This window comes from Heloderma suspectum, chromosome 6 (genome assembly GCF_057233095.1).
Source record: "Heloderma suspectum isolate Gila_16-S chromosome 6, 16-S_ref, whole genome shotgun sequence".
Classification (NCBI taxonomy): Eukaryota; Metazoa; Chordata; class Lepidosauria; order Squamata; family Helodermatidae; genus Heloderma; species Heloderma suspectum.
The window spans coordinates 12,096,248-12,109,008 of NC_139463.1; the positions used below are offsets into that span (position 1 = coordinate 12,096,248).

The window sequence follows — 12,761 nt, forward strand, 5'->3', positions numbered from 1 at the left end:
GGATCCAGTTTGCCTGATATTGCCTCAAAGAGAGCACTAGTATGCATGTTCTTAATTACTATACTTATATCCCAAGAGCTCAGAGTAACTGATAGCCTGTAGTACTTATGGAGAGATAGGCTGGTGCACTGCCGAATTTTAGCAGTAGAACTGCATCATGTGATCTCCGCGCTCTGGTGTTCATTTTACGGACAACTCTAAGTGCTGTGAGGAGAGAATGAGTGCTCCTTACTCATGCCCCCCCAACTGTTTAGAAAAACACATGTGCTGACATTGCATTCAGCATTGCTTTTTGCCAAAGTTCTCAATTCCATCTTGAAGCTCGTTCTGCCACTAGTCCATATCAAATTGTGAGCTTTTTAATTTTTGCATGAAAATCTGTATCTTCATTTCACATTTGGAAATGCAAATGTATAGACTTCAGCCACAGAGTGCATCTCAATCTGTGCTCAGTCCAGAAGGCAGTAAATCCTGATCAAAAGAAACAAATGCATTTCTCATACGGCTAGATCACACTACACATTGAACTTTTTGTGAGCCAAACTCTTGGTCTGTCTAAATTCTAGTTCATTTTTGTTGCTAGGGCTGAGCGAAAATGGCGTCCCAACATTGTGCGTCCTGTTTGCAGGTAGTGATGGTTGGGGAGGGAAGATTTATTTTGCTGAATATTATTTGGGATTGAGACAGAATTCTTCTACAGTTCTGTCTTGGTGTGGAGGATCAGAGGAAATTTCTCTCAATGCGTTTCTGGGGAATTTCTGCTCAGTTAAGGGTGAATGACAGTATATTGTTTGTTCATACTGGTAAATGAAGGAAGCTATGGGCTAAGAGAAGAGGACTGGAAGGAGTAGGGACCAAGTCCGTGGCTTCCTTCAACAATAGTAAATGATAACATGGAATTCTTCACGCTGCTTGTGAGCTGCAAAACTGGGGAGGAAATTTTGCTAAATATTCATTGGAGTGGGAATGGGATACTGAAATTTTCCAGCAGTTCAGGAGGAGCTGAACAAAATAAAATTAAAAGATGAAGGAATTGATTGGAAAACTGTTTTCTGAGGAATCTGCACTGACTGGCAGCAGCTTTAGAGGATCAAAAAGGGCTCTTTTCTCATCCTTATCAGGGGACCGATGCATACAAAGCAAGTGCTCTACCAGACTACCACTGAGCTACAGCCCCTTCCAAGACGAAAGAATGCCCCAAAGTTGCAGGGGATGGGGGGGGGGGAGAAAGAAACTGTCCTTAATTAGACAAAGGAGGGGTCATTTTATAACCAGTGCAGCAGGAAGAGTTCGGTTCCCTACCAGATTAAGAATTGTGCAAGTAGGTAATGGCTCATATAACTGCAAACATGTTAGGAATACTTTTGATACATGTTTGCAATTGCCCTCTGGAGTGCAGTTTCCCTGGCAATTACAAGACCATCTCCCGTCCTGTTAAAAAGCATGTGTATGACACAGATCAGCTAACAATCTGTAAATTCCTCAGTCCCCAATTATCAGATGCTGCAGTTATTTTGATTATAAGAGTGCTTTCTGGTTAAGGTGAGCAAGCAGTGTTCTTCTTAGTACTGATGTCACTTTCTCCACTGAATTCTCAAGGCTCCCAAATCCATGGAGCATTTCACACATAATCAAATCAAGAAGCAAATTAAGTATCATTGGAAGCATGAGGGAAACAGCCAACAAAATATCTCAGGGCCTATCTCCATTTACCATTTCCAATTGCTCATTTACATTTCTCAGATGAACTGAAATTAATTTTGCAGGATGGGTTGCCATTGCACAGTAGACATCCCGAGCATGCAATTATACCTTTGTGTTGTCAACAGCCAGCAGAAAGCTTTAAAATCAACCCACTTCTGCCACTGGACAGGGGTGGTGCTTGGAACATCAAAAGCATCAGACCAAAGAGTGTATGCTCTCCACCATCACCAACAAATTTGTTCCCAAGATGTCTGCACCAAACTGTATATTCAAGCAAAAGGGAGGATGTATGAGAATTTCATTCATGTTTGCAAATCATGTGAACATGCTCTCTTCACAACCCTAAAGGCTAAGAGCAATGAAATTCTCTGGAAATGTTTGCAATTTCCCAAGTTTGCATTCATGTTTGAAAGTGTGCACTTGTGCAATGCACACTTCCAAAAATGTGCGTGTGCACATTTTTGCAAGTGCACGTGCATTTTTGGAAGTGCACATTTGTGCAAGTTCCCCCAGAAACAACATTTACATGCTTTTGCCTATTGGAGAAAATGCACATTTTTGGTCTGGGAAAAATGCATATTTTTTCCAACTGGAAAAAAAGAACATTTAGGAATGCAAAGCAAGGTAAAACAAGCTGGGTGGGGTGGGGTGGGGTGGGGGGTGAGGACTGGAGAACATCAGTGAACTCAAACACTGCATCTTCACCCATCCATAAGCAAAAGCTTGGGGCTTCATCCTGATCTATAAAGAACTACTAGATGAAACCTACTATCAGACTTCTTGGTAATGCTACATTGAGGACCCTAGATAGGGAGGAGGGTGAACATAAGAAAAGCCCAGGTGAATCAGACCCAAGTTCAATCTAATCTAGGGGTAGGCACCCAGGCAGGCACCCTCCACAGATATTTTGGGCTTCAGCTCTCATAAACTCTGACCATTGGCCATGCTGGATGGGACTGATAGAAGTTGGAGTCCAGCAACACCTAGAGGGCAGGATGAATACCACAGAAAGCTGTCACTTAGGGCTGGTTCACATAACATTCCATTCTATAATTTGGTTTCTCCTCATATGTGTTCTCTCAACACTTGATACCTGACAGTACAATCCTATGCATCTAAGTCCTATATGATCTATGGGTCTTACTCTCAGGTAAATGTGTGTAGGATTGCAGCCTGGGGCTATGCACTTCCTTGAGAGTAACATCACAATTCTTTACATGTCTACTCAGATGTAAGCCTCATTGAGTTCACTGCGGCTTCCTTCCAGGTTAGAGGGTACAAGATTGCAACCTAAATTCCATAGAATTCAAAAGGATTTACTTTTGAGTAGATATGCCAAAGATTGTGCTGTGAATATGTAAACTGACCTCACTGAAAATCATTATGTTTGCGATAACTTTGGGTGATATCAAAGTTCTGCCCATGTTCTGTGATGCCTTTTTCACACATGCCAGAAAGTTACAACTTTCTGTTGTAAGCTAGGGGTGGATGATAAATTTAGCTGAAATGCTCAACATGTTAAAAGCACACTCAACAAAACTTTTTGTTTCATGTATACTTCTTTCTTTTTAATTAATATTTATAATATGACATATTGAGATTGATAGATATCAAATCATAACATTTTAAAACAAGTGTATAAAATGTTGTATGGTTGCCTAGCATTATAGAAATTGATAAAAGGTGTTACTCCTAGTGCGGGGCCAAATCCTGTCTCCTATTTTCAGGATTTTTTTTTCTCTCCCTGCAAAATAGGCATTGTTTTTTCTACCTCTTTCATGCGGGGTGGGGGGGATTATGAATAATTTTCACCTTGGGGAGGAGGACTGGGTTTCTACTAACTTTCTACATATCTTTTTAAGTTTGCAAGATGGCTGAAGGGTCTTCTTTCTATTGGGGGGTACTTGAAAAATGCCGGAAGGGGGGGTCTGAATTTGCACCAATTCATATTGACCCAAATGTGCATTTGTGCAAATTTGCACATGAGAAAATGTGCAAATCCCCCCATATCCATTTTCACACTTTAGCCTATGGGGGAAATGCGCATTTTTGGCTGGTTTTTTTATTTTATTTTGTGTATTTTTCTAAAACCAAATTTGGGAAAGTTAGAAAAAACTGGTCTGAAATTCTGCAGAATCTGTCTGACCAAGGGAAAGCCAGTCTGCTGCGGAATCCACAGTGCAGAGTCATGAAAATCCAAACTCATTGAGTTCCATTGCAGATCTCTCCAACATCCCTAGTTGCTATAAAGTTGGGTATATTTTAAATTCCTGAAAGTGCTGAAATGTCATGCAATAAAAAGTGGACCTAATGCGAAGAGAAAACTCCCTGGAAAAGACCCTGATGCTGGGAAAGACTGAAGGCAAAAGGAGAAGGGGACGGCAGAGGATGAGATGGCTAGATAGCATCACGGATGCAACGAATATGAACTTGAGCACGCTCCGGGAGAGAGCGCAGGACAGGAAGGCCTGGCGTGCTATGGTCCATGGGGTCACGAAGAGTCGGACACGACTGAACGACTGAACAACAACAAAAAGTGGATGTAAGGGTGGGCTTGTTATAATGGTTTTAGAAGGTGAGGTACATATGAAGGACTAGAACCATGGGCACAAATCTCAAACTTTAAGGATGGTATTCAACAAGGCCACTCTGCTTCCGCTGATTTTGTTGTGCTTACAAGAACAACCAACTGTGCAATGGGGGTTTTGTGCTTCTAAAGATAACCCTTTAAAAGATAAGCCTTTTCTGTGGTGGCCCCCACTCTGTGGAACTCCCTCCCTAGGGCACTCCGTCATGCCCCCTCTTTAATTAGCTTCCATCGTGCGTTAAAAACGTGGTTGTTCAGGCAGGCATTTGGGGTGGGTTAGGGTATTTTAGAAAATGTTTTTATTGTAGAATTTTATTGTTTTAAACTGTTTTTATTGTATGTTGTACATCGCCCTGAGTGGCTGGGTGACCAGCCAGATGGGCGATTAATAAATTTAATAATAAAATAAATAAATAAATAAACCCTAAGAATGAACAGAAATACTGGTGTCTGGATTGGGATAGGTCAATTCTTCTTCTGCAAACTCTGCTGACTGGCCCCATTCTGGAAATGCGTGTTTCCTGTCTTTGGGGGTTATTTGTAAAAGCCCCAAAGCCCTGTTGCATGAGAAGTCACATAGGCACAATAGGATCCTACCCTAATTAACCAAATACTTATTTCTGCAGTTGCCCCTATTGAGTTCCTCTTATTGGACTTGTGTCTCTTGTTGCTGATCATTACTATCATGAATTGGTAACCCCTAACTTAAGACAAGTTTGTTGAACCATGGCCATTGACTTGAAACTGAAGCAAGTCAGAACCTCTTAAATAATTTGGTCCTCTGTTTACCTTTCAGCTCTGTTCAGCCTCAAATGAATCCCCTTGAATGTGTAAGTATACTGAAAAATGAAGCAGCTGGATAACTGACTGTGGAAAGTCATTCAGAATTGCTCGAGTATGGCTACTAAAATTCTACTAAAATCAGGGCTTAACTGGAGATGTGAATTGTGAATACTGCAATGAGTCAGGGTGTCTCTCTGGTTACCTTGTGCATGTTCCAAGACTACATTATTCTTTTTATGCTGCATGTATGTTTTGCTCCTATGTTGAGCTGAAACACATATTTCCCAACTTCCTCATGCAAACTGGGCTTTTGAGATTATTTTGTCCTGGTGGCCTGAGAACAGAGGATGGGGTGAGAGGGGCAGATTTTAGCCCTTCAGCTATGTCCTGGCTCAGGAACATAGAGAGCCAGTGTGGGTTAATGGTCAGAGTGTTGGACTGAGGCTTGGTGGTTTGACCCTGTGAGCCCTGACTCCACTTCACCACTGCTCACATAGAGGTAGTCTCAACCCTCAATAGTCTCTCTCCCTTTCTCTCCGATTATCAATTTCAACAGTCCCTCACACAATATTTTACACTCCAGCCCTTCCCTTCCAGTGAAATTCAACAGACCTTCCATGTACATGCCAGACTTGAGGAAGGAGTTGGTGATTTGACCACACATACAATTGGCTAGTGGGCCAAGGTAAAATTTGTAGACCCCGAACCAAGTGCATGGCACTTTTAGAATAGGCTTTTACCTTCTTGCTGGGCATTAGTGCTCCATAGCCTTCTTGTGCATTCTAGATCAGGTATCTGTTGCTCCACATCTATCAGCACAGACAATGCAACACCCACAAGCAATTGAAGAGAAACTTGCTCCCTTGCTCCTGATCCCTCTGCTGTGGAGCTCCACAAGATGGGAGGGAAGCTTGGCAAGAACAGCATTGGTGTTGTTCAGGAGAAACCAAGTGTCCAAAGGCTAAAGAGGCTACTGAGGCATCGGCGGTGGTCCTGAAGAAAAACAGGAATTGCAGCCTATGGTGGAGATAGAGGTGACAGTGTCACTTGGAAAGCCAGAGAGAGAGAGAGGCATGTGATCCTGATGTTGACAGTGAAGCAGGAGAGGAACCTGCAGTGGCTGGAGAAGAAGCTGCTAAATCTAAACCAGAGCTAAGAGAAGTTCAAATTCCTCCTACAGCTAGCACTAAGGAGCAACATAAGTCTTCACATCTTGATAATGAAGCAAAAGCATCTCAAGCTGTAGTGGTAATGCATATTATTTATTACATTTACATCCCACCTTTCTTCCATCACAGGACTCAAGTTGGCTACCTGCAGTTCCCAGGTGGTCTCCCCTGCAAGCACTGACCAGACCCAACCTTGCTTAGCTTCAGCAAAGTGGCTGCCTCATGTGCCTTCAGACCATTTCCTGGGACGATGTTGAAAACAGAGGTGTAGGAGATGCTAAAAGAGCAAGAGTCCTGGTTCCTGACTAAGAGCAATTGATCCCATAGGTGGCCAGCTACCACCTTTCTTGGAGTAAGACTGTTAATACAGACATTTCTCCCTCACTGCTGCGTCGAACCTCTGCTTTTGGCACATTTAGAATTTCAGTCCTCATAACTCTGACATTCTGGTAGAAACAGACTGAAACAAATGCTACTTAAAACAACAATCTATAAAAGAGATAGGTCCCTCAGCTGAAAACAAGTCTATGCCTAACTTAACAGTTGGTGTATTAGTAGTTGGGAGAAGGGGATTAAGCCCAAACTGAGGCTTAATGAGGTGAGAAGGGAGAAAGAGAGAGAGAGAGAGAGAAGACTGTAAACAGGATAAAATATGCCACAAATATGCTTCTCACTGTATGTTGTGTTCTGCTTTTGTAGGCACCATTAAGAGAGCCCTGCAAAACCATAGGCAATATTTGAAAATGATAGAAGGATGTTCGGTAAGAGGGTGACAGTTACACAAAACTGTATCTCTGGTTTTTTTATTTTATTTTATTTTTTTTGCTGTCTTAAGTGCCATGTGAATTACCTCCTGCTCTGCACTTACTGAGTTTAATGCATGGCTGTGCTTGCTTTTGATCTGTTGTTCAAGGTCTCCCTCTGCTATTAATTCTAGCCCCTCTTTCTTTTTCTCCTAAGACACCAGCTAGTTCCCCAGTTAACTGAGGATAGATTTGCAAGGGCATTAATTTAACAGCAGAGATAAGCGCCATACAAGCCGGCAGGGTGTCTCGGGAAAGACCAATGCGCGCACCCACACTAATGGCGCTCTGGGGTTTATCGAAGTCTGTGTACTGCAGTTTGAATTTAAACGTGCCAGGCTTTAATGTTGGAACATGCCAATAAATATCTTTTTATGATCACTGCAAATGGATGAATGCCTGACAGATCTGTACATGGGACTCATTTCTACCATTAGCAAAGTACATGAAAAACAGGCCTCTGGGAAAGTTTGCTGCCACTTGTTATCAAACATAGATGGGGAAGCAAATCAATAAAATGGCAAGATTCATCTTCCTCTAAGCGGCTATGTTTCTTCTGTTCTCCACTTTTTTTTAACTTATGAACCATGATTCTTATTAAAATGGAACAGACTTTGTTGTGGGGAGGGGACTAGAATGGAAGACCTAATCCAATATCCAAAATGATCCATACACTTGTATGTGTATGGCCAGACCATCTTCTTATTTCTTGCCTGATGGCCTTGCTTAATATATTTGCTAATATCCATTATGAAGGAGCTCTTTGTGGAAAGGGCAAGTATGGACAATACAGGTGATAAACTGACATAGTGGTATGGCTTTGTCTTGAGGTGGGTGGGAATTGAATTTCCCAAACTGGGGCTCTCCAGTAACTCTTTAAAGTGCCACATGTACACTCAGGGCTGGAGTCAAAGGTAGGCATGGTTGGGTACCTGCCGAGGGCCCATACCCCAGCAGGGGCCCACAGCTGGAGCATCCTGGACTTGCTCCTCCTCTTCCCCATTGCAACCTCCTTGTTCACCTGCCTCTCACTCTGCTCCAGACAGCAGTGGGTGGTGACAAGGAGGAGCAGTTGATTCCTCTGCCCACTTGCTCGTTGGCTCTCTCTGCCTGTCAAACAAGCGAGTGGGAGCAATGATAAGAAAGAGAAGGAGCAATAGCAAGCTGATGAAAATGGCAGTGAGAAGGTAGACTCATTGAGGGAGGGGCCCATTGAGGCTGTCTTGCCCAAGGGCCCTCCAAAACCTGGAGTACTGCATTGTATACACTGATGGTATGATAGACAGGCATGCAGATAAACTCAACAGATGAACATCTCTCTCTCTCTCTCTCTCTCTCTCTCAGTTACACACACCCACGCACACCGACACACACTTATTGCACCTTGTAACACACAGTGGGCCCTTAGGGTAGGACTTTGGGGCAATGGTCCAGGACCCCACTCAACAGAACGACTAAGAGGGTGCCTAAATGCACAAGGGCTGCTGCTTACCACATTTTGAAGTAAGCAAAATAATACATATTGCCATGTATCAGAATATACCATAAGATTACATGAAGGAAGTGAAGTAACGCAGAGTACTATCTGAAGACCCCTCCCCTTCACCCCCCTCCAATAAGACCATGAAGTCCAGAGTCTAAAATTACCTTATTGTAATACCGATGCCACTATTGGTGGCAAGTCACAGAATAATAACAAAAACTAAGACTTTTAATCGGAGGAACTTGTAATGTAAATTAACCACAGGAGGGGACAATAGAGGGGGGGGGGATGAACCAGGGGAAGAAGTGTTTGGTTCATGTACTTAGTTTTAGTAGGGGATGAGGAGGGGGGAGTCATGCCAAAGGCTTTCCAGAGAAGGTAGATTTTGAAGAGGACGCTGGGAGTTTCTGCTGGTCACACAGCTGGATTTCTGCTTGTCACGCAGCTGTTGAAGGCACAGGAGGCCTGCCCCTGAAAAAGTTGGCAACCTTAGTTACTCTAATCCTGTGTGCATCTAGGATAGAACCAGATATCTGCCATTACTCCGTGCCTCTTAAAATGTCTAGTTCATCCCCTTATTTGGGAGTCCCATTGAACGCTATGAGGCTTAACTCTGAGTAAGCTCATAAGATCAGGCTGCTAGAGGACTACCCCACAACATAGATGCAACAGAACAAAATGAAGCAGGATTCACCTGAGGGAGCAATCCTATGGCCCCTAGACATTGTCTGAAGGGCCAAAGGGTACTGAAATTCCCCCCTCCAAAGTCACAGACAGCGCTCCGACCTCAGGAAGGGGACTTGGAGATTTGACCCCATCCCCTCTCAGCTGGTGTGGAAAGAGGTGCACCTGCTGCCCTCTGAGGTCAGAAAAGTGACCTCAGAGAGGGGGGAAAGAGGATGATTCAGTGGGCAGGGAGAGGTGGAGACTGGAGAGGCCAGGATACATGCTATCCTGAGGCCTCTCCCAGCCACCTTCCCTCCCCTTCCAAAATGCCATCGCTAGACAGGCAATGAGGCAAAAAAGCCCATCTAATGAGAAATGCAGGGTACGAGGACAGTGAGGTGAAGATCGCCTCTGCTGCTCCTCCTACTCTGCATTGGATGACTGGAAGCCTCCAAGTGTGGGGGGCTTTTGATCATTGAGGGCACAATCAATAGGACTGCATTCCTAAGTATACCACTTTATAGGGATAGTGTGGGCATCCAGTTGGGGCTTGAAGCTCAGCAATTTCTCATCAGCTCGGCCCCCCCAGATGCCTGTCCATGGATCCCCTCATTTGCCCAGTTTGGTGCGTGTGGAGTCAGGCAAGCGCCCAGCTGCCCGCTCCTTTGCCGAGCTGCCATTTTGTGTAAAAATGGCATCTTGGCCTTTTTCGTAAGTAACCATTTTCACAGATGGTGTCCGTAAAGCGGCCATTTATGCAACATTACAGGTGTGCAGTGAGCAGGGTCGGGTAGTCAGCAGGGGGCCAGCGAGTGGCCCGCGGGATGAGAAATGGTGAGTTCACTCATCCCTACCTACTTAGTTTGGTAGGATTGACCCAAACTAATTGGATTAATCCTACCATCTGGTATGGCTGAGCATGGTGCAATTCTTAGAGGGATAACAAAAAAGGAAATGTGTGAAACAAGCCTACACAACATCTTACTGCATATGTTCCATACATTGAAAAGGCAAACCAGCAAACAACACAGTGTGACATAGGACTATATATAAATAGGTAAATATACAGATAAGAGATACACAGAGACAGATGGTGACTTGATCATTTATTTACATTTCCTCATAGCATTAATGTAGCAGTCACCACTTAATATCGACAGTGTCAGTGATGTGTTTCTAAAACATGCCATAAAGGAGAGAACTTCCCTAGTTGTTCCACAATGCTGAGTTGCACAGGAACAAACATTTATTCAGTCGAACTGTTGTTTAGGGACTTGTGGGGAAGTATATTTCTGTATTACCACCTAGATGTATAAAGTTAACCTAGGCCCCACTTGGCATGGAATGCTGTGTTGTCTGTAGAAGGCAAGATGCGAATGGGAGGATGGAGGGCCGGATGTTTGTTGTTTGTTTGTCTGTTTTATAATTTCTGTTCTGTTCCTGCTGCAAACAAGCTGAACCTCCTGGTCTTCCCTGACAGTGCCTGCTGAATGGAGGAAGATAGCCACTGCTGCCTCTTCAGAAGTTCCTAGTTGTGCATCTCTTCTAGTGCTTAGTAAGAACATCTGCCCAGCTGAAGCCGGCGTAAATGCTGTTCCAGACTCCAGAGAAGAGTTCCCAAGAGAGAGAAGAGCAGCACAATTTCCACCAGGGAGTGATGCAAAATGGAAGGCATTTGTGGCTCCTCTGGTGGAGGAGGAAGTGAAGGAAGCTGAGGGAGAGCCTGCAATGCCTCCAGGAGTGATGCAGAATGAGAAGGACCTGGAAGCCCCTGTGGAAGAGGAGGAGGAGGAGGAAGAAGAAAAGGACACTGAGGGAGACCCTACGGTGTCCAAGGAGGCTGATGGAGGTTTGAATGAACTGGCAATGCCAGTTGCTGGTGTTGACATTTCCTCTCCTTATAAAGCTGAAGGCATGGATGAAGATGGTGGCCAACTTGACAAGCCCTGAAATCACGAATCCATCAAAACAGAGTAGAAATCATGAAGCCATCAAAACAACTGAGTGCCTTCTATTTTAACAGGAATCCGGATATACTCCTGTTTCGCAGTAGGCTTTCTCAGAAGTAAACATCATACAAGCTGAAAATAAAGACAGCACATATTCATATCAGTACCATGTGCACTGTAAGTAATATGATCCCCATTTGATGGTGCGCATCAATACATAATAGTATTGCAATATGGATAGTATGATACTGATATGAATATGTGATGTCTTTATTTTCAGCTTGTATGAGTTTTACTTCTGGGTCCTGTTAAAATAGAAAGCCACAACTTCCACGGCCCAGTTCTTCTAGCTGCAATTAACTACTGTTCATCCTTGTAGCATTTAGCCAGTTTCGTCTACATTTTGTAATTCTGTTCCTTGTATCATGCTGTTACTTTGTGGTCCTTTTTGTATACACACTGTTTTTGTCCCCTTATATTACAATCTTATATAATTTTATTCGTGTGTTCCAGTTGTGTGCAGTGTAGCAATTCTGGGTCTTGCGTTGTTTCTAATTAAACACTTTGAATCTACACTTCCAGTCCAAAACAAACAGTAAGCCCTTTGGTTTAGAGATGTACGAAACAACTTACCTGTTTCGTTTCGTGACATCCGCGGTGGCGGGGAGGCGCTCCGTCTCTCCCCCAGAAATCCTCGCCGGCTGGCTCCGCTCCGCAGCAACTCCACGGAGCCGCCAGCTGGGGCTGCCCGCAGAGACATCTGGCCGCTGCTGGGCTGTGCAGGGATGCAAATGGCGGCCACTGTAGCTGCTGCCATTTGCGTACCTTTTTCTCGCCGTGATAGGCTACATAAATATTTATGTAGCCTATCTAGGGATGTACGAAAGGCACTTACCTGGTCCCGCAGCTTGCTTCACGGTGGGGGGGAGGTGCTTCGGTTCTCCCCCCGAAATTCAGGCCGGGGGGGAGACGCCCTGCCTCGCCCGGCCGAAATTCAGGCCGGGGAGAAACGCCCTGTCTCCCCGGCCGCGAAATACAAAAGTGGGGGGGGGAAACCCGTGATAGGCTACGTAACGATTTACGTAGCCTATCACGGCTAGATTTCCAAAGTCAGCAGTGATAGGCTACGTAAATCGTTACGTAGCCTATCACGTGTGTTTGGGGGTTTTTTACTTTATTTTGTAATGGCGGCGGCGGCGGCAGCTGGTCGAAAGACCGGCCGCCGCCCCTGCCCCTGCCAAACCGCCGCCAAACTGCCGCTGGGACCCGCCGCCGAGAGGGACATTCGAGGGAGGTAAGTCCCATCCCGGGGGGGGCAGCAGGGGGGGCGGAGAATTTCACCACCAATTTCAGGGGGCCGAATGCTTTGGCATTCGGCCTCCCAGAGATTCGTGGAGAAATTCTCCGCCATCCCTAAGCCTATCACAGCAAAAAAAAGGGAACGCAAATGGTGGCAGCTACGGCAGCAGCCAATTGTGTTCCCCTTTTTTTTTTGCGGTGATATGGCATCCCTGCATTAGCCGTGATAGGCTACGTAAGTATTTACATAGCCTATCACGGGAAAAATTGTGAAGCGAATGGTGGCCGCAGATGCGGCCGCCGTTAGCAAAGCAGCAC

At 44.7% G+C, this 12,761-nt stretch overlaps 1 protein-coding gene across 3 annotated transcripts; it reads left to right on the top strand.

Annotated features, from left to right (window-relative positions):
- Positions 1 to 587: 587 nt before the first annotated feature.
- On the top strand, positions 588 to 11,718 carry LOC146340472 (uncharacterized). 3 transcript variants are annotated; one of them, XM_084807222.1, is made up of 4 exons: positions 588 to 628; positions 5,088 to 5,121; positions 6,943 to 7,004; positions 10,676 to 11,651. In XM_084807222.1, the coding sequence occupies exons 3-4, from the start codon at positions 6,998 to 7,000 to the stop codon at positions 11,143 to 11,145; spliced, it is 477 nt and encodes a 158-aa protein (XP_084663348.1). In that variant the 5' UTR covers positions 588 to 628; positions 5,088 to 5,121; positions 6,943 to 6,997; the 3' UTR covers positions 11,146 to 11,651. The 3 variants fall into 3 exon arrangements, with proteins under 3 accessions (XP_084663348.1, XP_084663349.1, XP_084663347.1); XM_084807221.1 differs by lacking the exon at positions 588 to 628 and adding an exon at positions 1,499 to 1,542 and having other exon boundaries at positions 10,676 to 11,643; XM_084807223.1 differs by lacking the exon at positions 6,943 to 7,004 and having other exon boundaries at positions 10,676 to 11,718.
- Positions 11,719 to 12,761: the final 1,043 nt, after the last annotated feature.